Raw genomic sequence first — 24,854 nt, 5'->3', positions numbered from 1 at the left:
TTTTGTTTGTTTAAAGTGGGTGAAAGTTTCCTTCTCAAGCTATTATACTTGTGTGATTAAAAAAAAAAAACATTACAACAATCTTTGTTTAAGAAATGCAGGAACAGATGGAAATGTCAAAAGACTACCAAAATTCATACCAAAGGAAATAACATTAATCATTTTAAAAAGTCAAAATAACCTCTCAATAGCAGTAAGAACCAAATGAGTAGGCAGTGTTGTTTCAATAGCACTGAGACATGACTGCTGATTTTTCTCATTGCCTGGCACATGAACTCAGTATATAGGTAGATATAATAATTATCTTTCTCATTCTGACTTCAAGCCTGTGTTTGCTGTGGTGCTGTTATAGTTTCGTGCACATTTCATGTTCACTCATGTAACATAATCAGCATTTAATTCTGCTAATGGGGAAATATGTTTTTGTTGTCCTCTGAAGTGCATTTTTATATGCACTTGTGCACATAAGGATCCAAATCTGAAGTACTATGTAAGAGAGTGTATTTGTATCTTGTGTTTGAAGCAATATTAAGATTTCAGTATCCTAAAGCATTAAAAATGCAGTACAAACCAGCTGGTATGGATTGCTATGTAAGTGTAAAAAGATTTTCTTGAAGTATTTTCCAAGACACTATTTATATGGTCACCAGAGTGTGTGAGTGCCCTCCTAGAAAGTCTGCAACAAGTGATAACAAAAATTGGATGTTTTGTTTAAAAATTACTGTAATTTTTCAGTCTGTCACTTTAACAAGATATATTTTGTCTTAAGTAACACATTTCTGAGAATATTCAGAAATATTTATGCATCTTGTATTGTACCTCTAATGAAACGTTTTTTCATGATATAAAATGTATTCATATAACTCTGCTTGTGAAGTTGTAGCTCAGGTCTGTTACCTCTGCCAGCACTGGCTGTGCTGGTATAGCTTGGCAAAACTACATTCACACGTGATGACTCTGCCAGCAGCACTACACCTCTGACAAAACTCTCATCAGCACAGACAGAGTCTTACTTACTCTCTTCCAATCTGCCCCATTAGTGCAAAAGGAAAAACAGAGCAGATTCACACTGCCTAATTTAAGGAAGCCTTGTCAGAAATGTTGTGGTCAGAACCATCATCTTTTTTTTTTTTTGGTGCCTACTGACATTTGTTAGGTTAGTGCTCCCCCAAATAATGATATTATATAATAGTAATAAACACTTAACTAAATTGTTTGAAGAAGTCCAAGATTACCCAGTAAGCTGAGAATAACCCCAATATAACGTGAATGTACATGAATGGTACTACAGAAATCATACACTGTATAACAGTGTTTAAAGAGACCACTTTTTTATTACTAGAAGAATTTTCCAGCATTCATCTTGCAAGTATGTAATTCATATTCACTTAATGTGCTCTTTCATTTTGTAATGCTGCCACTTGTCCCCACAACTGAACACCATCTGCCAATTTCAGTAAGCCTCTGATGCCATGAAGGTGGAATCAGTATTGCTGTGTAAACCACCAGGAAAACATCTGACGTAAGTATTAGCAACAATACAAAGCTGCATGCTAACTCCTTCTTACAGTTAAACGAGATCACTTCTTATGGCAAGAGGGGTCAAGTCCTCCAGTCCCATCTCAGGAAATGTGCTCATCACAGTGAGCACATCAGCCCTGTAGGTGAAAGTACAGCAACATTTAGCAAAATGTAACTGTTTGCAAATAAGTAACTCTAATCAGACTGCTCATCTGAGCAGTTCTACAACCTCAAGCATGCGGGACAAGATCTGCAGCTCACTTTTGGCAACACTGTTGCCATTATTTAGAGTACAATCTATTTCCAAAAAAAAACCCCCAGTCATGTTTGTGCAGTTTATTATTACAAAAAAGACGTGTCATGCACCAGTAGACAGACACCTTACTCTTTTCCTGCACAACACTTGGCATCTTTAATCAATGTATGCATAAAGGAAAAGAAAAAAAGCAGATTATCATATTGTCCATTGTAGCTCTCTTTCAAAATCTCCTGATGATAGTCCACAAGGAAATAATAAATTGCTTCTATTGTGGAAAGGTATGTATCTGGCTTTCCCTTCTGATGACGCCAAAAGCAAGTTTTCCTTGTTTTCAACTCAATTTGCAGTAATCCTGTCAAGGAAAAAAGATGACATAGATTAGACAATGTGGTTTGGTGGCCAGAAAAGTCAAACAAGACTTTAGTTTTGTTTTCTGACTTTGCTGCTAGCCTGCTCAGTGTCTGCATGCAAATAATTTTCTTCCTGTACCTCCATTTTTCATCTGTAAAAGCAAGGTAATAATTTTATCCTCCTTTGTGGACCACTTTGGAATTTGATGAACTGCTGTAAGTCCTAGGTTATAATCTTCATATTTGCAATTAATTACAGGTTATCCTTTCATTCAAACAGTCACACAGCCCTCAGTAAATTGCAGAGCTGCTTCCCATGGAAAGAGTGAAACCCACACCTACCAAGACTCATCAATGTTCATAAAATTATTATTTAATCTTTTGCAAAGTTAATACTTTTCATGTGTAAAACAGAATCCCTCAGACTGTTAGTGTTGCTGATGTGAGGACTATTTGTAAGAGCCAGGAACTTTTCATTTATATTTGTTAAGTAACTGAAATCTCACTGAAATTACTCAGGAGTAAGTATGACAGCATCTCGTAATTAACTTAGATACTAAAAGCATTCCCACTTAAGATGAAAGAGAGAATTTGGTGTCTGTATGGCACAAGAAAATCTTTAATCTAGTTATAGTCTCTGTAACTATTCTATTATTCAGATGAATTTTAAACATGTTATCACTTTGTAAACAGGATGGACAGTTGGATCGTGAAGAACAGGGTACACACCTGTCAACAAAATCAGAACCAGACTGTAAAGTCATCTTTTTCTGTCACAAATCATCTGTCTCATGGGATGATTTAGTACAGGTAATAGTACCAAAGCCAGTATCGTCTAAGAATTGCTTGGAAGTTATAGACAGAGAAGTTTCAGTAAGGTCCAAATTCAGAAGTACAAACTGGGCTATAGCCCAGCACTTGTAATTCTATACTTCTAACCTACAAACTGTGTTTAATTCTTTTCAGTGTAATTGCAAGAGGGACTTAGTTGTTTGCTTTGCAGTTAGGAATGTATGATATAGCCTGCACTGTAGAAGAAATCTCTATTACAGCATTTAAAAAAAACTACTGAACAACAGGAGTGTCTGTCCCTGAATTTAAATGTTATAATTGGCATTTCAGAAACAAAACCTCAAAACAGCAGTCCGATTATTACCTCTAATAATCCCACACATATGAAACTTAGAATAGTAGTAGGAAACTGTATTAAGCTTGCTGCCCTGAAGAGTTTTCAACACTTGAATTCTTAGCCCTAACCAAAGTGAAAGCTTCCATCAAATCCAGCAGTGCTTCCACCCTAAAAGCAGTGAAGTAAATCTCAGGGATGATTCCTCCAGCATAAACTCCCATGTAGTTGTGGTTTGAATACAAACAAAAGTTCACTGAAGGCAAGACCATGGACACTACTGAGCTTACCATAAATGCAGGATCAGTTACTTTCAAACAAAAGATTTTAGGAGTTTTTCATTAAAAAATCCCAAAAAACCAGAGGGGGTTAAGGGTTAGAATTTACTGAGCATGTTTCATCTGTACTGTATCTGTACACAGCCAAAGGCAATGTTTGCTTACGAATGTGCACCGTTCATATGAAACCTTACAATGCTAATGTATAAACTAATAAAACATTTGGCTAATACAAAGCAGTTCAAACTTACAGGAAAATATACCAAAGTAATCTGTTTCTTTAACAACCATGGTGATATTGCAAATAAGCTCCATCACTCATGTGAGAAAGTCAGCATTAACATTAGATTCAACTGTTTGCTTTCTGATCTAGGGATCACTTTTAATGAAGTAATCAATCCTAGACATTACCAACTCTCATGTATTTCCTGTCTTTAACTGATTTAGTTTTGTTTTCTAAAGATATATTATGCACTTTTCCAATATATAGAAGTAGTTTTTTGTCCAAGTTCTCTTAGCCTATTTTAAGATTCATGTACTCATTTGCTTTCTCTTGCAGTACAATTTGCTAGATTTACTGTCTATATAAATATAGGCTTACAAAACACGAGGCTTTTCTTTACATTTTCTTGGCTTCATTAATGTTTTCATCCAGTATTTCTTGTAACTTAATAAGTATGGCAATTACTTTTTATTTGGAATTATGAACACTCCTTTTTGAACTTTAGCATATGACGAATATTTTGTTGGATGATGACTTCATTTGCAGTTGAACTGAAAAATGAACACAGTTCTCTACTTCTCATCTATGTACAACATAAAAATTTCATCAGTTTATGCCTAAGGAAACTCTGCCCCATTCATCTTGGAAGTGAAAACTGCAATCTCTAAAAGGGGTATTAATGCAATTTATGTTCTTTATGTCAAGTACTAAGGAAAGCAATGCTTGCATGGGCTGTGCACACTGCTACACCCAATGTGTGGATGGGTAAAATTCTCCCCATACTAGAAACTGATTTGCATGACACTATGAAACCTTACAGCAATCCTGAAAGGTGCTCAGGGACCCAGAGGATTGGGAAACAACTGGAACTGAGATTTTCTAGAAAGGAGAGAGCACTCCACCAAATCAGCATTGTCATAGGGAAACTGGAAACCATTTAAGAGCTCCAAAGTAACACCAATTAAGACTTTTTCATTAATATATGCATAGGCTTCCATGGAAATCTTCAGTTCCCCTGGCTGCCTGTTACTTTCCTTGAATTCCTCCTCTTAAAATAAGTTTCAAATACTTTATATTAAACTTGCAACATGCAGGTACTCTAATCTTCACAGTAATACTTCAATGTAGTTGATAGAGTATGTTTTGTGTTACACTAAATACTTATAACAGGATTTTAATTAGCCAATGTATCATACTAACATGTGGGATTCTTTAATAAACTGACTAGACAGCAAGGCAACATTCAGCTTCAATGTAAGAAAGTCTGTGAAATTCCTTGTAGGCTCCAGTGTGAAGCAGTAGTAGTGTATATATATATATATTTATAGCATATAAACTTGACAATGTGCCACCCAGCTAAGTGGACTTCTTGCACTAATGAAAGTATTTTCAAACTCCTATTCATCTCAAAAGAAATGGAATGCTATTGCTAAATTGTTTTGTCTTTTGTGGGTTTAATTAGAATGCTTTAAATGTAAACTTCTTGTAAAGAACCTAAGACAAAAAATTTTTGTGGAATTCCCAGTTTCTGCTTTCAGAGTTGGAAGGGTGTGGAGGGCAAGCAGCCATTCCCTTTTTGTCTGGAGTAGTGAGATCATGGAAATATCCATGTACCAACTGCACAAGAAACAGAACCCAAGCCATGACAAACCTGTGCTGAAGCTCCTAAATCCCTCATTTACCTTCTTGGGGCCTGTCTGCCACCAACGTCTGCACAAATGGTCCCGCGGGTCTCTGAAAAAGCAGCCAGCCACCTGCAGTGGAAATCTTCCTGGCTTCCTTCAGAGGCCATTCAAACTACTGTTCTACTGTCTAACATGACAGCTCCCATTCTCTGACATTGAGGAAATCTGCTCCAATAGAGAAGTGATGCAAATAAATGTAAATGCTCTCTTAATATTGGTATTATCTTTTTGCAAAACAAATTGTATGACATGAAAAGTAATGGAGTCTGTGGCTCAGGAAGTATTCTACAGAACTGGAACAGGCTCCTGAATCCTTCATGTACACTCAGATATAGGGGTACATACAAGCTTACATCATGCTCAGGTCTGTTACAGATATGTGTCCCTTAATCACTTCTGTAGCAATAACATCTCAATATCAACTTGTATTTTTTTACCTTGAAGTCGTTCATCAGTTATTATCTTGTTAGTTTGATTCCAGGTACTGTCAATAAATATTATTTTCTTCAGTCTAGTGCCTTCACTCCTGCTGCTTGAGATGCATTGATGTGGCTTTTTTCCTTCTTCAGGTTCTATTTTTGCTTGTTTAAGAAGTGGCTCTCTGAAACAGTCGTCATCAGTAGCACAGACACCTTTCTTAGTGTACTTTTGGAGATGGAAAGCAATATCTTTTACTGAAACTGAATTGGGCCCAGGAAATATAAGTGCTATCTGAATGAAGAAAACAAAGAATTTGAGTGTCAACAAAATCTAATAACACAACAGGAATTATTATATTAACAGAAATTTTCTATCCCTGTCTGTAAACATTTAAGTCAGGACAAGATGAAATAGTATATCTTAAAAATATTCCATTATCTAATATAATGTTTAATCCATGTTAAAAAACATGTTAAAATAATGAATCGAGGTCCTTAATAGAGATTTTTAATTAATGTTACTTCCATGCCTCTACTAACAACTCTAACACTTCTGTATAAAAAGATTTCTCAGCCAAGACAATGTCAGCCCCAAGGAAGTTCAAATGTTACTTGTCATTGCAGTATATGGGGCAGGAAGGCCAAAAAGAATAGCTTGCCATTTAAATGAACATACATATCCAAGTTCATCGCTTACTATTTTTGTGCTCTATGCTATGACAGACAAGAGTTGTATTTTGTTTGTTTTCCTCTGTCATAGTGAATGTTAAAAGTTTTAAGGAGGTTTAAATACTGCAGCTGCTGAATATGAGCACAACACTCAACTGCTGTTTAACTTGCTGCAAGGTGAATGCTTTCATTTATAGGCAAAATACTTCTTCAGGTACGCAGTGAATCCAACTCTCCATTATGTGAGGCAATGAACATAGGAAATTCAAGGTGGTTAAAGTGTGCTGCAGGCTTTCTCAGCTTTGGAGAAAAGGTTACAGTCCAGAGCACTGTGTTTGCAGACCTAAGCTTTGAGAGAGCACAGGATGGACTGCACTAAAGGAACAGTGCTTTCCTCCCAGCAGTGCAGTACCACTGCAGGAGGAAGCTGCACCTCCCCAGCATAAAGCCTGGCTATCTCTGGAGAATCTCTTACTTCATGTCTCTTTTCCTCATATTCTGGGATGCAAGGATATTTGTAAATGGTCACATCGTCAGGTGCCAGGAGCTTAGCATGCACAGCAGTGCTTTTGCCGTCAGTTTCATTTGGGTGTTTAATAATGTCAATCTTCAAAGGTAACTAGAGTAAAAAAAGAGAAAAGCAGTATTTATCATCATATATACGGACATTTGTACAAAAACTTACTCAAAATTTTGGAGAAACTCCTATGGGTGTGTAATTAAAGCATCTGATAATTTTTGATAGGTTTAGAACTAAAGTAGAGAGAAGTTAGAAGAAGCACCTTCTATATTCAATTTATGTAAATACCTAAGTAAGCAATGAATGCACTTTGGAATGCTGCCAGCAGTAGTGTGGTAAAATATCCAGAAATAGAATCAATAAGGTAACTTAGATGTGGTCTTAATTTGAGCAATATAATGGTTCTAAATATGAATACTTATCTCTATTAGGTGTTCACCCAATTGTGAAAATGGTTGTTTCAATGAAAATACACCTAAATTTACTAGGTAAAATTTCCAAAGTACTTCTAAACTACTTTTTATGCTTTCAAACTCCAGTGTCTTCAAAATGCATCTTAGATCCTAACTGATTTTGCAAAATGTCTCAGTCCTCTCTGATAGTTTCCCCAAGTATTTTAGCTGAAAGGCATTACACTATTTATATTTTAACAGTAGTTATCAGAATTATACAACCATGACATATAGGAATGTCTTTTAGCTCATTTTATGTAAATTCACCCTCGGTTATGGACAAATTTTTTTGTTCACAATATAATGTGTTTTGGCCAGAGTTATTAGAAACTGAAGAATGTGCAAGAGCACCATACAGAAACTTTCAACAGCTAAGTGAAAAGGCAGTTGCATGAGAAGCTGCGTGACTTCAGCCTATATTCTCATCTAGAAGATACATAAATGTTTATGTGAGGACTGGAACATTTTCAGTGTTTGTAAATGTAATTCCTCAAGTAAGACCAGTAATTTAATCTAACTTTATTCATACTTATAGCTATGTTCAAGATTAATCACTGTAAATAGTGAGTCAGAAAAGAAATGGCTGCAGACAGACTGTTCTCTGTCCACAGTAAATTATCAAAAATCTGTAAGAAATATTAACCTTCACAGTTGGAATTTCTTTGGTAGGGACAGTTTCAACAGGAACAAAGCACGTATAACAATAAAACATCCTTGAACTACTGCATCGGGGGCATTTTGATCTCCCGCTCTTTTTTGCCTTTTCCAATACTTCCTGGGATGCTAACTGTAATTGTTGAAATGGGTTATCTTGCAATGATGATGGAGTCTGCAGTTCTAGGCTTTCCAAACACTCAGTATTTCTTTTTGGTCCTTGAGCATTGTCTTCATTTAGAAGTATAGATGAATTTAAAGACATGGTTAGCTGAAACAGACAATATCTTGTTAAATAAAAGTCCAATTACTATGAACTAATCTACTGGAAATTACTCTGTATTATCCCATTTAACAAAAAAATCTCATCAAAAAAGGTATTTCCAAGAACAGAAAGAATAATAAAATCATCTGATTCAAGCGATTTCAGGAGAGCATGAGATAAACAGTTGGTAAGAACCTGAGATCTGCATTCTCAATGCATACAGATGCACGTTCATTATCCCACTCAACTCCTGCAGAAGTCTATTATTTCTCTGTTGTTGAGATCCGTGCCTAGAAGTTTATGAAAACACTGGTAAGCAGTGTTTACCTGGATGAGCAATCCCATCAGACTTTAGCAAGACTACTGACAAAGAATTCTATGCCTACAGGATAGAAATCCATAAGAGAAAAATTAATTATACAAATTTAGATCTCCATCCTGAAACTTGTGTGTGGGCCAACCAAATAACCTGAATGAAATCCCTCTTAGATAGAATATTGTGAAATAGAAGAAATTTCCCAGAAGAAGAACTTCAGGCTGAAAAATAACAGCTAGAAGAGAGCTTTGGTGCCCCATGTACCAGGGAGTAAGCGGTGACCCAGTCTAGACTTCTGCAAGTTTCTGTTTATTTAGCACATTGATGTATTTTTTTCAGGCTTTCTTCAGGACAGCTGTCGTCTCACCCTCTGCAGCTGGCACAGAATTTTCACCATGTACTGTGCGCAATGCATTAGAAACATGACCGTGTGCCCACCCCAGGGCAGACAGAATTAGTGCTACTGTGCTGTCACAATCCCTTCTGACTGATCACTTGGGGTGCTCTCTCATCGTCAAAGCAGCCCCCAGTCAGGAGCCTGCACAGCCTGCAGTAGTTATAAACTGCCTTTTGCACTTTGTGCTGCATCACTTGCAATGAAAGAAGTTATTCTCAGTATTTACTTTCAGCTAATTTAGATTTACTTTTTCATGTCAAGGATCACACTTATGAAATGATGCAGCAAAGTCATGTTTAACAAAAACAAACAAACAATAAGTCCTGAAGTGTAATTCAAAATTAAGTGTTTAAATAAAATCGAGTGTAATAGAATTCAAAAAACTCAGCTAACTTTCCAACAGAAAATCAGTCCCAGAAAAAATGGTTATTTTCTGGTAAAATTAAATACTCATGCCTGCCATGATACGTCCCCCTCTGCCAGGGCCTAACTTTTGAAAGGTCAGGGAAGTCCACTCAAATAAACACAAAATCTAATATGCATACGAATTTTCTAGTGCAATTTGCTTTCAAGTTCCTCTGAGATAAAGCAAATATACTTTACATCTCAGAGTAACCTGTGCTATTATCAAGTTTCCTCAAGAAGCAGAGGGCGAGAGGCCCTGGAATTGGACATGCATTCCCAGCCTGCAAGCTGATTCTTTTCAGTGTAATGTCTTACACTCTGTGGCGCTCAGCGGTGACACCCTGAAGCACTTTTGTTATTGATACTGACAAGGGATACGCTGTGACCTCAAAATAATAGCTGTGCCCGGCTGCAGAAGTACATATACAGTACAGTACACTCAGAAAATAACAGACTACAGTTCACGCAAATTCTGAGACCCATATGTCACTTCAGACACATATTTTTAAGACTAACTAATAACTCCATCTGCACCTCATCTACAACCCCCGGTAAATCACTGCCGGTGGAGGGTACCCTCCACACTCCAGCTGCAATTCTGGGACAACTCAGAACGTCGGCCGGGACATCTCGGGGGGATGTATGAAGCTCACGGGGTGCCCTAGGCGCCCTCCTGCCGCTGCTCGCTGCTGTCAGCCCAGCGAGGTGAGCGCAGGCCGGCTCCGGAGCGCAGCGCTCTCTTCTGCGGGCGGAGGTGGCGCAGGCTCGGCGGGCACAGCCTCCGCCGCTGCATCTGCCAGCGGAACCACAGCGCGGTTCTGCCGCTCGGGCGTGTCTGAACGGCCCCCGTCCCGCCGCCGCAGCGGCACCGAGGGCCCTGAGGGCGCAAAGCCGCTTCCTATCGCGGGCCGCCCGAGCCCGCCCCGCGCAGAGCGCGGCCCCTCGGCGCTGCAGAGCCGCGCTGCCTCCTCTCTCCTGCTCCTCACCAGCTCCTCACCCGCTCCTCACCCGCTCCTCACCCGGCTGCAGCCCCCCCCGCACCGCCCGCTCCTCACCCGCCGCCCGGCGCTGCTCCCGCGCGGCCCTCGCAGGCCCCGGAACGAAAGTGCCGGGCTCGGCCGCCGCGGGGAGCGGAAGCAGCTCGAGGCTGAGCGCGGTTTCGCGCCGGCCGCCTCTGCCTGAGGGTTTGTGTGTGTGTGGGCGCCTCACGGCCCGGATGGGCTGTTCCGGGTTTTGTGTCACAAGAACCTGGCCAGAAACCACTTCCAGCTACCTGGGCAGGGGGGGAGAATCCCGCCGCTCCCAGCTGGGCCCGCGGCAGCTGTTTCCTGCCCTGTGTCCCGTGCCCAGCGCTGCCCCCTCCGTGAGGCGGTACCGCCTGGAAACCACTGGGGTGTGAGGCTGCGGCTTTGTTTGACTCCCGTGAGAACTCCAGGAAAGACAGATTCCTCCCCCCCTGTATTTTCCCCGCACCCCGTAGTATCTTTAGAGCATATTTATTGACAGCGAGGGCTGGAAGAATTGTGCTACTGTATGCCTCTCTGCTTGTTTTGCATCTCTCCCCAAAGGGGACATGGGATCTCTTCTGTGGCATTCCTTGGCCGGGTTGAGGATGCTGCTCCAACATTTACCCAATGCTCAATCTTTAGTAACTGCATTTTTAGGTGGAAGTGGCTAAACTAAAAGAGTAATTTTGGTGTAGGGAATATTTCTGCTCAGTGAAATAAAGTGATATATTAGTTGATATATTTGGGGGGAAAGTTGACATTATAGGCAGTTCTTATGCCAAACTTCGATCTCAGTTACACCCTAAAACCCTCACTGACTTCAGTCGTATTACATTCAGTGGCAGAGAATTCCTACCAGCATTGTTGTTACTTGTTTTGTTTTGATCAGTTCTTCATGCTGGCAACATGTAACACATTGCAGTAGTAGGAAAAAATAGCAACGTTTCACCATCCATATTTTTTCATCACTTTATGCTGTGATAATATGTTGTGATGTGCAGTCGTTAATTATGTAAAAAATGTTTATTGGGCAAAAAAAAGACTTTTATAATGGTTTCTAAAATTCTTTCTTGCCAAACTTAATTACAGTAGGTTTTGCTAAGTTTACCATATCTTATTTTATTTGAATTATTTTTTCGGATGCTTAATGCAGAACTTTTTTGGGAAAAACCAGGCTTCCTCTTTACTTAAAATAAGGCTCTGAAATGTGAATTACTTCTTTGTATACTTATATTCTATACAATTATTTACACAAAAACTGTAAACTAAAAAAGCCACAGACGACATTTTTAGGAATGTTTGTCATATAACTTTCATTTGGGGTTCTTTATTTCAGAATATACTAAAAAGACAAATTCATTTTTTTCAAACCAGCATTTCTCACATTTGGTTTCTGCCCAGTTGTAACTCTAAAGTTAGAATTTGTAATTATACTGAACACAGCATATACCAGTTGATCGATTTCAGTAAAAACTTTGGCTAATCTGCAACCCTCACATAGCTTCCAACTTGTATACAAAATACCAAATACACGAGAATAGGGGCAGATTTGTCACTTTTTCTTCAGTGTGCATTTTAGAAGGTCATGAACAATAATAGTATAGTACTGTGGAGATAGTGAGAAGGAAATGGAAGTTCAGTCTTCATGATTAAGTGCCTTTACATTTCTTTCACATATTTAGCATGTTTCTTAACATCTAAGGATATGAAGTAGTATTTTGTGTATTGGAAGAAACTACAGTGAATATGCTCTCTGCTCTAGTGATGGCTTTCACTGTAAGTTTTAGTTGTCTAAAGTTTAAATATTTGGTAATATATGTTATCTTAGGAGTTTTTAAAAGACATTTGGATGAGAGCAATTCTTAATGTCTGTCAGCAGAAAATGCAAAAGCCTCCTTTTATTTTTGAAGGATTATTAGGGTCTTGAGACTTGGTGAGTCCAATTGGCTATTATTTTAACTACCCATGTGTGTGGAGAAGTGAACACGTAGGAGTCAGGTCCTGAGCAAAACCCGATGAATGAAAATATTGAGAGTTGAGTTTGAGCATAGATTGTATTTGCAAGACCCTCGGGCACTGCAAAAGAGCTTTGTAGAAATGGCAAACCTTTAAGAGAGCAGCCTCTCTGCTGTTAACTTTCTTTTTCTCCTCAAAGCTACACCACGGAGGAAAGTGTCTGCCTGCTGTACAGCAACTTTCTGTGGTTGGAACCGTGCTTGAGTGATGACACTGAATCAAGCTTTGTTTAAAAGACTTGATCAGGCCATGGCATTTCTAACATAAGAGAAAGTCCTGAACACTGAGGCAAAAGGTTCTGATGAGGATGAAAGGGGGAATAATCAGTTCTGATTTTAGCTTTCTCTCTTTCCTTACACTAGTAAGACTGCTAGAGAAATCTTTGACTATATATGCCATTATGTTTTGTTGAAGAATTTAGTATAATGTGGTTACCAGAGATTTGTCAGAATGACATTCTTCTTGGAAGAAGCAGGACATTCCATTTGACCTGCTTGCATTATTTGGAAGTATTGATTCACTCAAATCCTTTAAACCAGAAAATTTGCTCTTTTGAGCTTTGAACCAGAACTTTTTCTCCCACTGGAACAAAGAAACAAAAAAAATCTTTGAAAATATGTGGAACATTTCATTATAAATTTTAATTTTTTTCTTTGAAAGGTATATCTCTAAGAGGAGGAACCTGACATAAAAATGCAAACACTTTAATTTAGGATAATATCAAAACAAAATATTGATTTGTTTATATTTTCTAATTGGTTTTACTTAACCATTTTACCCTGAAATCACAGCATCACAGAAAGAACGTGTATTAATAGTGTCATTACAGTCAATAGCATTTCACTGAATTACTTTTTTAAAGAAATCATTTTTCTTGCTGCCCTGCTATTAAAAAGAACACGTCACTGTCCTTCAGCAATACCAGAGTGCTTAAAAACTCACTGATTACTCTGTTTTAATGCTTACTAAGTTATTTCAGCAAAGTGATCAATTTGATGATTAAGTTCAAACAACTACCCTTGGTTTCAACAATTTGCTCAAATATTTAAGTTGCTGGTTTAAATTCTTTGCTAGATCAAGGAACAGAGTTTCCTCCTGTGCTTCCAAGGCTGTTCTCAACAGATGGAAGGCATTACTGGCCTTTCCGAGAACTTAAATTGCACATGATTTTATTTGTCTCTTTAGAAACATAATGACCCTTTTTTCTTGAGTTATCTCCTTCTCTAACTAAAAAGTTATAGTCTTTTTAATTACTCTATGTCTGCTGTAATGGGCCTCCCTGGTCTATTTCTGTTTTTCTGGCTCTTTGAGATGATGTAATCATCCCTGAATGCAGTATATGAGAGAGGAGGAAATCACAGTCTGCATTGCAGTGCTGCCAGAATTAGAGATTCTTAGATGTAAAATGCATTTATACTTGTATTGCAATTCTTTATGCAAAATAAAGTTCACAGATTACTCAATTTAATCTTTGCATTTGTATAATTTTCAGAAATAGCTGCTTTTACAATGTACTGACTGCAGAAGGAATGGCTGAGTTGTATCTCTCTTGATGAACTTTACTCTTTGGTGGGTAAGTTACAAAAAGATGATTCCTTTAGTGTTATATGTAAATATCTGTGTGAGCATCAGTCCACTCTCAGACTTGGAGAAGGGAATAAACACGTCACTGAAGCACAGAAACGTGCTGGAAAAGTGTTTTCATGCCAATGTGGCCCAGCATATCTAGAGGAACATCTTCCTGCCCTTGTACAGAGCACCCCACAGGCATTGGTCCAGATAAGTGTTTACAGCTTTCTCTCAGTCTGTGAGTGTGAGGTGTCAAGTTTATAATTTAAAAAAGCCTAATAAACTAAAGTCCCAGTTCTGCCTGGGTTTTAGGAACATTTTGTTTAGGCCTAAACAAAGTGCAGGCAAAAGTCTATGCAAGCATGTTCTCTGCAGATGGTGGTGTTAATAAAGGAAAGATGAGCCCGAAATGATAACGTTTAAGCCTTCCAGTCCTTCCAGTGGTGCAGGGGGACTGTACAGTGTGTTAAGTTTTGTGTGGAGACACATTTAGATGTAGATCCATATATATATATATATATATATGCCTGATTTGAGCTTTTAATCCATAAAATCATCAATCCAGCTTCTAGTTCTAGCTAAATCTGGCTAATTTTTCTAAGACATTGTTACTGAGCAAATTACCGCAGAGGAAGCTCTGATTCAGACAAGTGAGATGTGGAAAGCAAAGGAGTATTAAGTATTTTTAATTCTTTTTATGGATAAGACAAGAAAGATCAATTTTCTTTTTTTTTTTTCCTTGGATACAGAAGTGGAATTGCACCTATTTCTGTATGTTTTCAGGGGGTAAAAAAAACCCAGCTTGAAAAAGTACTTTGGTTTCTTTATATCTCCAAGAATACCTTATAGTCACCCAAAGTATCAGTTTTAGACCTTCGCTCCTTACCTGAAGTATACTCACAGTTCATAGCCTGAATTGTCTTAGCTGAAAATATTTTTTATTTCATTGTGAGAAATAGAATTAATTATGAAATAAGTATTTATAAATTTTTCAGGTTCCCAGATGCATTGCTGAGGAGTCAAATGGTAGAAATGCAGAGGTGAGTTTTTTTACTTTGCATGTAAAAAGTCCACAGCATCCTGTCTTATGGATATGGTTTGGCTCCGAAGTCAAAGAAATACCTCTAAGTCTAAGAAATACCTCTACCAGTCTAAGTCCTTCAATTTTTCTAAGATTACATGAATTCAGATATATTGGATAATGGAAATTCCAAATACTGTGTAAATATGATGACTGACTTAACCATAAAAAGTGTAAGTTCTAGGTTTTTTAATCACTTCAGTGAGAATTAGCTATGGCATTAAATACTTTGGAGAAGACAAATGAGAAGTTGCAGTCTTTTCTTGTGAATTCAGGATTTTAAATAACAGTTGAAAAAAACAGAGCTGATTTCGAGCTGTGTCTGTCCTGCCTTTGTGATCTGCTTCAGGCAGTGATGCCTGTTCCTGGGTGGGTTGGTGCACTGCTAGGTCAGAGTAGCTTTCTCCTTGGGAAAGTCAGTTTGGGGTAGAGTCAGAATTCAAGGCTCTGTGAAGGGCCAAGGTTCTAGATGGTTTTGTAATTTTGACTTGAATTGGAAATATGGAGGTTTTCATTAATGGCAAAAGCAACTGTTTGTAGGTGGCATTGAATGTATCTGCCTATAAAAAAGAGCCACTTTTTATAAATATTCTCACACAATTCAGACTGTACTAGAAATTTCTATTGGAAGTAGTATTATATTACCATTAAATATCTGCATGTTTCGACAGTAAAAGTTTATGATTTTTAGATTGCATATGTCATTCGATAGCCATTCCAAAACTTAGATTTAGAGCAGATTTCTATCTTCAGTGCTCATTTATTTAGATTTCATGACAATGTGGATTTCATTATCTTGTATGTTGAAACTGATTGACAAATGCAATAGAAATATGTTTTTGAAGTAGATGTAAAATAAATATTTTCTCAAAACGTTTCTCTGTGTCAGTCACTGTTTGTTGGGCAGAATTTTCTTTTTAGTTACAGACAGAGAAAATTGTATGTAGAAAAAGATTACCCTGAAAAATTTAATTTAGAGAAGGTTTACTCACATCAAAGTTATACATGCTCCAAACTCCTAAAGGGCCTTTAACTTGGAAGAGCTGGATAAGCCCACAGCATTCTCTGTAATGTGCAACCACTATAAATAGATAATGGATGGATGTAACTGAAATTTAGTCAGACCAGAAAAAATCCCAGGACTCTAGGAGACCACTGCTATGGCACAGATTCTGTGTCTGCATGAGACTTGCAGTGTGGGAGCTGTGCAGAATTCTAGTGGAATGATGACTGAAAACCACGGAATAAAGTAAATTAAGTATTGATGCGAGAATAATTCACAACCTCAACAAAACATATGCAAATATATTAAATTACCAGAATTGGAACAACCACAAAGTAAGGATGTTCACCCATGTGCAAACCCAAGCAGAAGCAGAAGGGAAATAGCAAAAACTGTTCTGGTTGACTTTAAGTATATGAATGTAATTATTTCAGTTAACAGGCTTGGATCCCGTGCCTAAAGTTGACAGTGGCATAAAAATTTGCACATTGGAGACAAGAAATAAAGCACTTTTAATTTCATTTGTGGGTATTCATAGGGTGATTTTCAAAATTCACATAAATATTTTTCTAAATTAAATTTTTTAATTTTAGGTCTAAAATCAAGAAAATGTGTGTGGAAGAAATTGAATCTCAAAAGCTTTAAGGCTGCCACAGTAAATCAGACCAGTAAAGATGCTACTGCTAACATACACGCTGGTGCATCTGCCAGTTCTGCAGCAGCCAGTCAGTCTTGTAAATATTTTAAACACATAAAGCATGTGACCATAGATTTTGGAATAAATCTTATGGTACAGTGCAAAATCGTAATTGTCAACATTAAATACTATCAATATTTTCAGTTCGTTTTGCACAAAATCAAAATGTTAAAGCAATTCAAAATTAGTTGTGAATTTTGATCAACTCTAAACATGTATCCTGGCAATATATTGATACGTCCATTTGATTAAGCTGTAAACAATATTACAGAGTATTTAAAGAAGCTGCTAGTACTCCATCTTGGTTTGATTTGTTAGTTTTTTTTATACTAATGACAGCTACTCTTTTTTCTACTCCTTTCTCTGGTATCTGGATCCCATTTTCATTATGTCTTGCATTGTAGCATCTAACTTTTACCCCCTTGTCTTCACTGTCCCGATGGAGCCAACACTGATTTTTATTCTTTCATGAACCTTCTGTTCTTTCTAATGGCCACTATTTTAACTTCTTTTTTTCAAGCTTCTTGTTCTGATGTTGCTTCTAACTTGCTCCCTTTCTGAATGTTATCCATCATTTTGTTCCTTCAGGGTAGCCAACTTCTTCTCTCTTCCCCCTTCCTGAAATTACTGTTTTCCTTCAAGCATCTACAGCCATAATTTTATGCATCTCTTCATCTTTTTGTCAGTCTCCACCAACCATAACCATAACCATAACTTTTCCTATCCTTGTCTTTTTCCCCCTCATTTGTTTTGTTTTCATGGGCTCATGTGCTTTTTCTGAATTTTGCAAAATAATTCAGAGGAAAATATCTGAGCAAAAACTTGTAAGGTTGTGTTCCCAGTCCCCAGCCCCTACTGTTTTCAATGATACCACTCTGATCAATGACTGTTTTTTCTACAACTGGGTTAAATGCTTAGGAAAAGATGGAGGGTTGTCTCTTGTGTCTGGTAATGTTGAGGAGAGAAGGTTTGGAACATGCTGTACTCAGGAAATCCTCAGTTAATGAGGTACTGCACACACGTCAGAGGATGGGAAGTGTTCTGTCATGTGCCATGATTTCCACAAAGCTTTCTCTTGTAATGTGGATGTAAAAGAACTGTGTGAGGCTATCTAAGCAAAGAAGAGAGTTCCTCTTGAGACCTAGCTGAAGGATTTCGTCTCTACAAATGGGTGTAGCTTTATAGGAGCTTTGTATAGATTATGCATAACTGTGATTTAATAACGCGAACTATCTTATTGTCGTTATGTATTGCCTGTTAGCTTCCCTGAATAATTTTCCTTTTTCACTTTGGTGTTTCTTTATAAGTACAATTAATGTGGTTTCTTTAAAATTGAAAGTCTGTGTTACTCTCATCAAGTTACAATCTTGAAAGGAAATTCTTGTTTACAAAATCCATTTTTTGTGTGTTGCTCGGTTTGCAGTACAGTGTTTAGAAACAGAAATGTATCTGTGTTTTTGAACACAGGAACATTTGGGGGTATTTTTAAACCCAAAAATCTAAACCCAGTGGAAACATTTGCCTGATTTTTATAAAATCCAGTGGTTTCATTCCAGTAGAATCATATTTCTTTTTAGATCTTGGTACTTTACTAGTATATAAAAACAAGAATATGAAAGCAAGTAGAAAGTGATTATTTGTGAAGCAGGTTCAATAAATCACCTCAGCTGTTGATTAACACTTCTGACTTCAGGGAGCTTGTTTTAATGACGACAATTTTGAAGTCACTGCAGCAGTTGTCTTCATGTTTTTTGCCAAGATATAATGACTTGTTTTTTCCTGTGACAGTAACATAAAAGGGAGAACCCTTACTATTTTACCCCTCCCACCTTATTGCTTTAGGCTTTCAGGGTGCTCACAGTTTTGTTTAATAATCACTTTTTCTCTTTCATGACCACTGAGAAGTTAGTTACTTGTCCAGATCCATTTTTGTGCCTGGGTTTTGGTGAAATCAATAGGAACAGGGTGCATAGGCCAGTTAGCTGTCCTATTAATGTATCTTACACAGCAATTGAGTGTCCGTGGCTTTCAAATGTTCCCTTTCCTCTAACAATCTCATCCCATTCTCCTGTACTGTGCAGTAACATCAGAGCAACTCAAGCAGACATAAACAGGCTCACCCTGAGATACTGAGCAGAGATACTGATCTGCCTGTGGTACAGGGGTGTCCTGTGTAGCAACAGAAGTCACTGTGAGCATGAGTACAAACAGCTACAGCTCCTCTGCTGCCCTGGTGTAATTAGTCAGGTAATTCCATTAGTCAGGTAATTTGTGCATGTTTGATGTTGTAGCAGTGTGTATCAGACTCAGACTTGTTAGTCTTATCAAATAGGACGTTGAAAGTGGCTTGCTGGAAGTTATATAAGAAATCTGTTGCAGAGTGAGGTTTCAAAGGCCAGTACATGAACCCAGAAAACTCAGCAGTCACTAGCTGAGGACTGGATTCTTGTCCATCAAAACTGGTGCTGTCCAAGGTAATAGTGAACTGTGTTTATGTTTGGACAGCCAGTTGTAATTCTAAAGGGAATTGGTCCTGAATTCTGATTATATAACATTATAAAAAACATGTCTGGGGTAATAAAGATATTACTGGATTAGCTGGAAGAAAAGGGAAGTGATTCTTCTGTTCTACTCAGCACTGGTGAGTAGAACTCCACACCTGGAGTACTGTGTTCAGTTCTGGGCTCCTTAGCATGGGGAGACATGGACATACTGGAGAGAGAGTCCAGTGAAGTGCCACAAGGGTGATTAGGTTTCCCATGAGGAAAGATGGACAGCTGGGACTGTTTAGCCTGGAGATGAGAAGGCTTAGGGGGAAACTTAGCAATGTATATAAATTCCTGAAGGGAGGGGTGCAAAGAGACGTGAGCCAGGCTAACTTATGTGACACTAACCCTCATGTGACAAATGTATGCATCTTCATTCTAATTCCTCTGCTTTTCTGGTTAGCTCTGAAGTAAAATAATTATTTTCATGAGAAAGTGGTTTCATCTGAAGTGAGTAATTTTGTTTTTCCTTCTGTATTGGGTCAATCTTTTTGTGTGCCAGGCCTCTAAATAAAAGAAAATTCCTAACGAAACAACCAATCTTGGTAAGCTAGGATTGGTCTTCCAGACAGAATTGAAGATAATCTCCTTTTTTAGGCCTGGAATGTAAGCAGTTATGGAATTTCAGTGTCTGGAATGGTTGAGATTTACAAGCTAGCTTTCCTCAGACAGGTATTGTGAAGTTATATACAGAGCTCAAGACTTAACACTTGGTAGTTTTAATAATATATTAAGCCCTGCACCCCCCAAATATTTATAGTTAAATTCTGTGGTTGTATGAATTTCAATGTATGGTGTTAAAAAGGGTTTTTAGAAATTTTGCTGTGGGAATATTTTTAAAGTTATTATAAATGTCATGTAAAAACCTTGTGCAACTCTTCAAATATTTTTCCAATCTAGTTTCTTCTTTAAATACCGTCCTAATCTTCAAAATTATCAGCATAGAGAATTCAGCTTCTTTTTCTGCTAGTAAATTCACCACCTCTGCTGTGTTAAGTAAACAGGTGATTTAAATAACTGTTACCTTCTAAAACTCATCTAGTGATGTAAAAAATTGTACTTCCTTTTTTTTTTTTTTGTTATTAAATGTTAGTTAAACAAATACTATTTCTAAGTATGGATCTCATCTCTGATGATGACTGTTTTCCTAATTTGGGGAAAATCATCTAACCTGTCACTTCCTTTTACTACATGTTAAATGTTATGAAATCATTATGGTATTTGAAAAATTTGTAGTGAGGAGCTAGCATTCATAGGCTTATGAAGTATTTAGACTGCTCAGATAATGGTTGTTGAGTGCAATGAAATACTGATGTTCTTATTACTTTATTGATTTAATGTCAACTTACATTTTGCTTCAGCTTATTCAAAGAGAATATACATATTTTGTCAAAAAGTAATTTAAAACACAGACAAGTGTATTTTAATAATTAATTGATTAATCATTTAGTAATGTGATTATTACAGATGCTATGCAGAGCCATGTTTTAAAGTACTTGCAACAGAACTAAAAGTGAGACCGTATTGTACCATATAATGTATTTTAAAGGTCATGGATATTGTCCAATTGTCATTTTTGTTCTGTTATGGAATGTATTTACACCATTTTCCATACCTTTAAGGACTCACAAGTTATGAGACAAATGTGTAAGTATCCCTCTAACATGGAAAACTAGTTTTGTGTAGTTGTTTGAAGGGATTGTTTCAAGAAAAAACTTTCTTATGGAATCCTAGACTCATTTAGGTTGGAAGAGTACTGCAGGTCTCTTGTCCGATCTCCTGCTCAAAGCAGGCCCCACACTGGCTGTACAGGGCTTTGCCTGGTCAGATCTTAAAAACCTCCCAGAATGGAGGTTCTGCAGTCTTCTCTGAGGTTTCTCAGATGAGATCTGCTCATTTGTGTCTCCCAGAGTGTTTATCAGCAGTAACACAGAAGTAAATAAGTAAAACCTTTCTAATTACAGATCCTGTGTAATGGAGCAGTGTCTGTGAAATGTGACTGGCTGCTGCAGGTGGCTGCTTTGCCCACAGGAGCTTGTATTTCCCTTCTGAGCCCCAGTCCGGACACGCTGTGTAGTGTCGGTGGGAAACAATGAGAAAAGCTACATGAAAGCCAATGCCTCTGAAGGAAAAGCAAAGAAATCACACTTGAGGCTGGCTTTTATAACCCCCGTTGCTTGGCCTGTCTTGAACCTTTAGTATTATTAAGGTTAGTAATGAGCCATTTCCAGACAGGTGTGTCTGTTTCTCTATGTGTAAACATGTTTTCCTCCTACATGGTGTATTGTACGTTGGTGTTAGGATTGTGTTGGACTGTGATGTAATTGATGTAAGAGGCTTTTGTGAAGACTTCTGACATCTATTTGAATTCCTGTTAAAATCGAATAGATTCTTCTTATTGTCCTTGTCTTTTAATAGTTTGCTGCTGTAGATAATCACTATAAATTTGCTGATTTTTCTTCTCTGGTTTTAGCACTAAACTGATTTTTTTTGAGTCAGTATTTCAGAAGAGATTTTCTAAGATAAAGATACATTGAAAATTGCTCAGTTGTAAGGACATATGAGTGTGGTACTGACGAATTGCAGCATTTGCAGTCAGGTGTCTTTCTGGGAACAATTCCCTCACAGAACACATTTCAGTTATGACAGCTGTAAAACATAAAGCAGCCTTGGCTTACCTGAAAATGGTGGTAACACTGATTCATTATATAAAGCATTTGTCTGTAAGGGCTAATTACTATTTGGGTTCAAGATTTATTTGACTGTATTTCTATATTCTTGAATTACATAATCTAAAGATTGTTTAAAAGAGCCTGTCTGCATCTGGTTTTAAGATTTTTTTACATTTATGTTTATATATTAACGTGCATACATACATTTAAATTAAAACTTTAGTAAAGCTTTTAAGCACAATCTTAATGAGGTTTTGTCATTTTCGTTTTCATTTCAAAGCTTCAACTAACCTAGTTTAGATACAGGAACTTGTGCTAGTATGTTAATGTTGATCACAAGTGTGAACTTTGTTTCACTGTTTATATATTCACAGAAAGCAGTGCAGAGAGGTACCAGCAAAAAAGCTTCTTTTATAGAACTGTTGTGTTCAGTGAAAAATAAGTAAACTAGCAAAAGCACAGTGAAGGTTTACTGATAGAGCTGTACTGACAAACTTTTCTGCATGCATCTGTTTATATCTTCTTTGATTTTTGACTAATATCGTAATTGATTTACAAATGGCACCTTTTGTTAAGCAAGTTTTTTTAAAAAAAGAAATATTTGTCAAAGAAAATTGTTGCCGTCTTCTCTGAGTGCTCTTAAAATGAAAGTGTTTCATGTAGGAAGAAATGGTTGATTCTAGAAACTTGTTATTCAATGTAGAGCATTTTAGACCATTTTTAATTAACTTGACTCTATCCCAATCACATGTCAGCTGCTTTAGCTAGTTTTTGGTGATCTTTATCTGAGTGCAGTTATCACAATACCAAGAAAATGTGTAGGGAAACTGAACAGAATGAAATGATATAATGCTTAAGTCAGGTAGGGCTTAGTTGAACACTTCAGTAGCTAGAAAAGTAAGATGTCTTTTCTTCAGCAGGTCACACTGATTTTAGCTGTAGTTTCAAACCAGTCCCACAGGCTTGCAGGTATTTCTGTATCTGTGAGGGGAGGTTCTGCCATCTGAGGATTATTTCCAGTGCCTGCTGGAACTATAACCTTCTTTTACCTGGCATAACTCTGAGCATGCCAGTAATGCAATTATCAAGAGTATGTGGCATAGATTTTTAAAATTTTTGCATTGTTTCTTTTGAGATGTCCATTGTGTGATTTGCTGCAGGCTGTCATTTTTGTCTGCCATCCAATGTATGTTGGCAGGAGGGTTGTGTACTAGGCTTTGTGTCTGGTCACAGAAAAAAATTCATGCATCTCAGCCAGACCATTTTGTTATTCCTTTAGAATTAAAAGCATATGAAACAGATGCAGCTTAATAAGTATCTTTTTTTTATAAATAACATTTAAATAACTTAAAACAGTAAAGTTCAAATACAACTTAAAATAAAGTTTAATGCTGTAACAACAGAAAAAAGCATGTATAAGAATGGAAAAACAATATTGAAAGCTGTATGCCCTAACAGGAATTATACAAAAGATAGGATATGTTACATAAAAAACCTTAATATGTCTGAATTTTTGCTTCATCGTTATATAAAATGTTAATTTGTGAAAAGTGAGATGAAGTACATTATTTATTCCTATTTTTATTTTACATACACTATTTGAAACATCTTTTAGAGCAGCATTAGGTATTTGTTTCATTAATAGATAGGAACATTTTGTGTTAGAGTAAACTTAATTTTTCCAAACTAACTCTCTTATCTGAATACAACAATAAACATTTACAAGATTATATTTTTTTGATCATATAGTTTATGTATAGGATATCAGTTTCTTGGGGGAAGTATTTAAAATACTGCTCAGCCTCCACATTTTCTATTGACTTGATAATCTGACAACTCATTCCAGCAGCCTTAAAGTCTGACATATTTTACACAACATTATCATCTGCTTATTATTATTATAGCAGCCATATTTAAGAAGCAGATAGTTTTTTAAATAAAATTATCAGATAATCAAGTAATGACTTATTCTTCAGGGTAAATTAATTTAAGAAACTACCCAGTTATGACTAAGATAATGATTGTACAACTCTTTAGAATTTTTTACAACTTTTAGTTAGTAAATCTGGTTTTGTGTATATTTTTCAAATCTTTTTCATGTAGTCTCTTAAAAATAAACATAAATGCGCAAGTCCAGCTTGTTCAGTTTCTCAGTAGTATTCCAGCCTCTCTTGATATCTTGTCAAACAGTCTTCTTAAAATTAATCTTCCTGCTGGAACTAGTTCTTTATAGATCATTTGTGATTAGGATATTGCCAGAGGAAGAAAGTGGGATGCTCTGTGTTCTTTCTTTGTTTTTTTACCTTTCATGGGAACCCCTTTGTGGTTTAGTGTAACAAACATCTCCTTTCCTTTGTGTGTCCATTTTGCAGAAGCATATGTATTGTAATGGTTTTCTTCAATCAGTTCTATGAAGTTGCAGTCCTCGTTGCATACTTTCTGTTGAGAGTAAATAATAAAATAAGGTTGGGTGAGTACAAGTGTCTTTTTAAATACTTAGATTAGGAAGGATGGGAGAAGAATATGCATTACAGACCCTGCATATTATGAATATTTTAATAAATAAATTTGACTTCTGAAATCTGAGTATTGAGTATTTTAGCTTTGTCTATTCCCCCTTAGTATTCCACATTTTGAAGAAATATATAAGACCTAATCATTACATTTATTAAATGGACATAAAAGTCTGATATGGGATGCATGGGGTAAGTGCAGAATACATTT

At 37.0% G+C, this 24,854-nt stretch overlaps 2 protein-coding genes and 1 long non-coding RNA gene across 7 annotated transcripts in view; 1 reads left to right on the top strand and 2 right to left on the bottom strand.

Moving 5' to 3' along the window:
- LOC120410555 overlaps nt 1–1,533 on the top strand; it is a 45,367-nt gene extending 43,834 nt beyond the window's left edge. For both annotated transcript variants that reach the window (XR_005602812.1, XR_005602811.1), the window contains one exon: nt 1,458–1,533. This is a non-coding gene — a long non-coding RNA (uncharacterized LOC120410555). The remainder of the gene's footprint in view (nt 1–1,457) is intronic.
- Nucleotides 1,315–10,165, bottom strand: DTWD1 (DTW domain containing 1). The gene is made up of 4 exons (XM_039557899.1): nt 8,146–10,165; nt 7,006–7,149; nt 5,880–6,153; nt 1,315–2,132 (listed from the first exon to the last, which is right to left on the bottom strand). Exons 1-4 carry the CDS (start codon nt 8,419–8,421, stop codon nt 1,903–1,905), a joined length of 924 nt encoding a protein of 307 aa, XP_039413833.1. The 5' UTR covers nt 8,422–10,165; the 3' UTR covers nt 1,315–1,902.
- A 10,600-nt stretch (nt 10,166–20,765) lies between these two features.
- The window catches only part of FGF7 (fibroblast growth factor 7), a 29,066-nt gene continuing 24,977 nt past the window's right edge, over nt 20,766–24,854 (bottom strand). For all 4 annotated transcript variants that reach the window (XM_019281020.3, XM_010391140.4, XM_010391141.4 and 1 more), the window contains exon 4: nt 20,766–24,569. In XM_019281020.3, coding sequence (XP_019136565.1) covers nt 24,375–24,569 — 195 coding nt within the window. In that variant the 3' untranslated portion in view covers nt 20,766–24,374. The remainder of the gene's footprint in view (nt 24,570–24,854) is intronic.

Source organism: Corvus cornix, chromosome 10, assembly GCF_000738735.6.
Source record: "Corvus cornix cornix isolate S_Up_H32 chromosome 10, ASM73873v5, whole genome shotgun sequence".
Lineage (NCBI taxonomy): Eukaryota > Metazoa > Chordata > Aves > Passeriformes > Corvidae > Corvus > Corvus cornix.
The sequence above is the reverse complement of the archived record's forward strand: the minus strand, read 5'-3'. Positions and strand labels throughout refer to the sequence as shown.

Excerpts from the sequence above, each read along its gene's own strand:
- DTWD1 (XM_039557899.1), bottom strand. The coding sequence starts at position 8,421 with ATGTCTTTAAATTCATCTATACTTCTAAATGAAGACAATGCTCAAGGA. Across the intron at positions 7,150-8,145 it reads AAGAAATTCCAACTGTGAAG|TTACCTTTGAAGATTGACAT; the intron begins GTTAATATTTCT and ends TTTTTACTCTAG. Across the intron at positions 6,154-7,005 it reads ATGAGGAAAAGAGACATGAA|ATAGCACTTATATTTCCTGG; the intron begins GTAAGAGATTCT and ends TTCTTCATTCAG.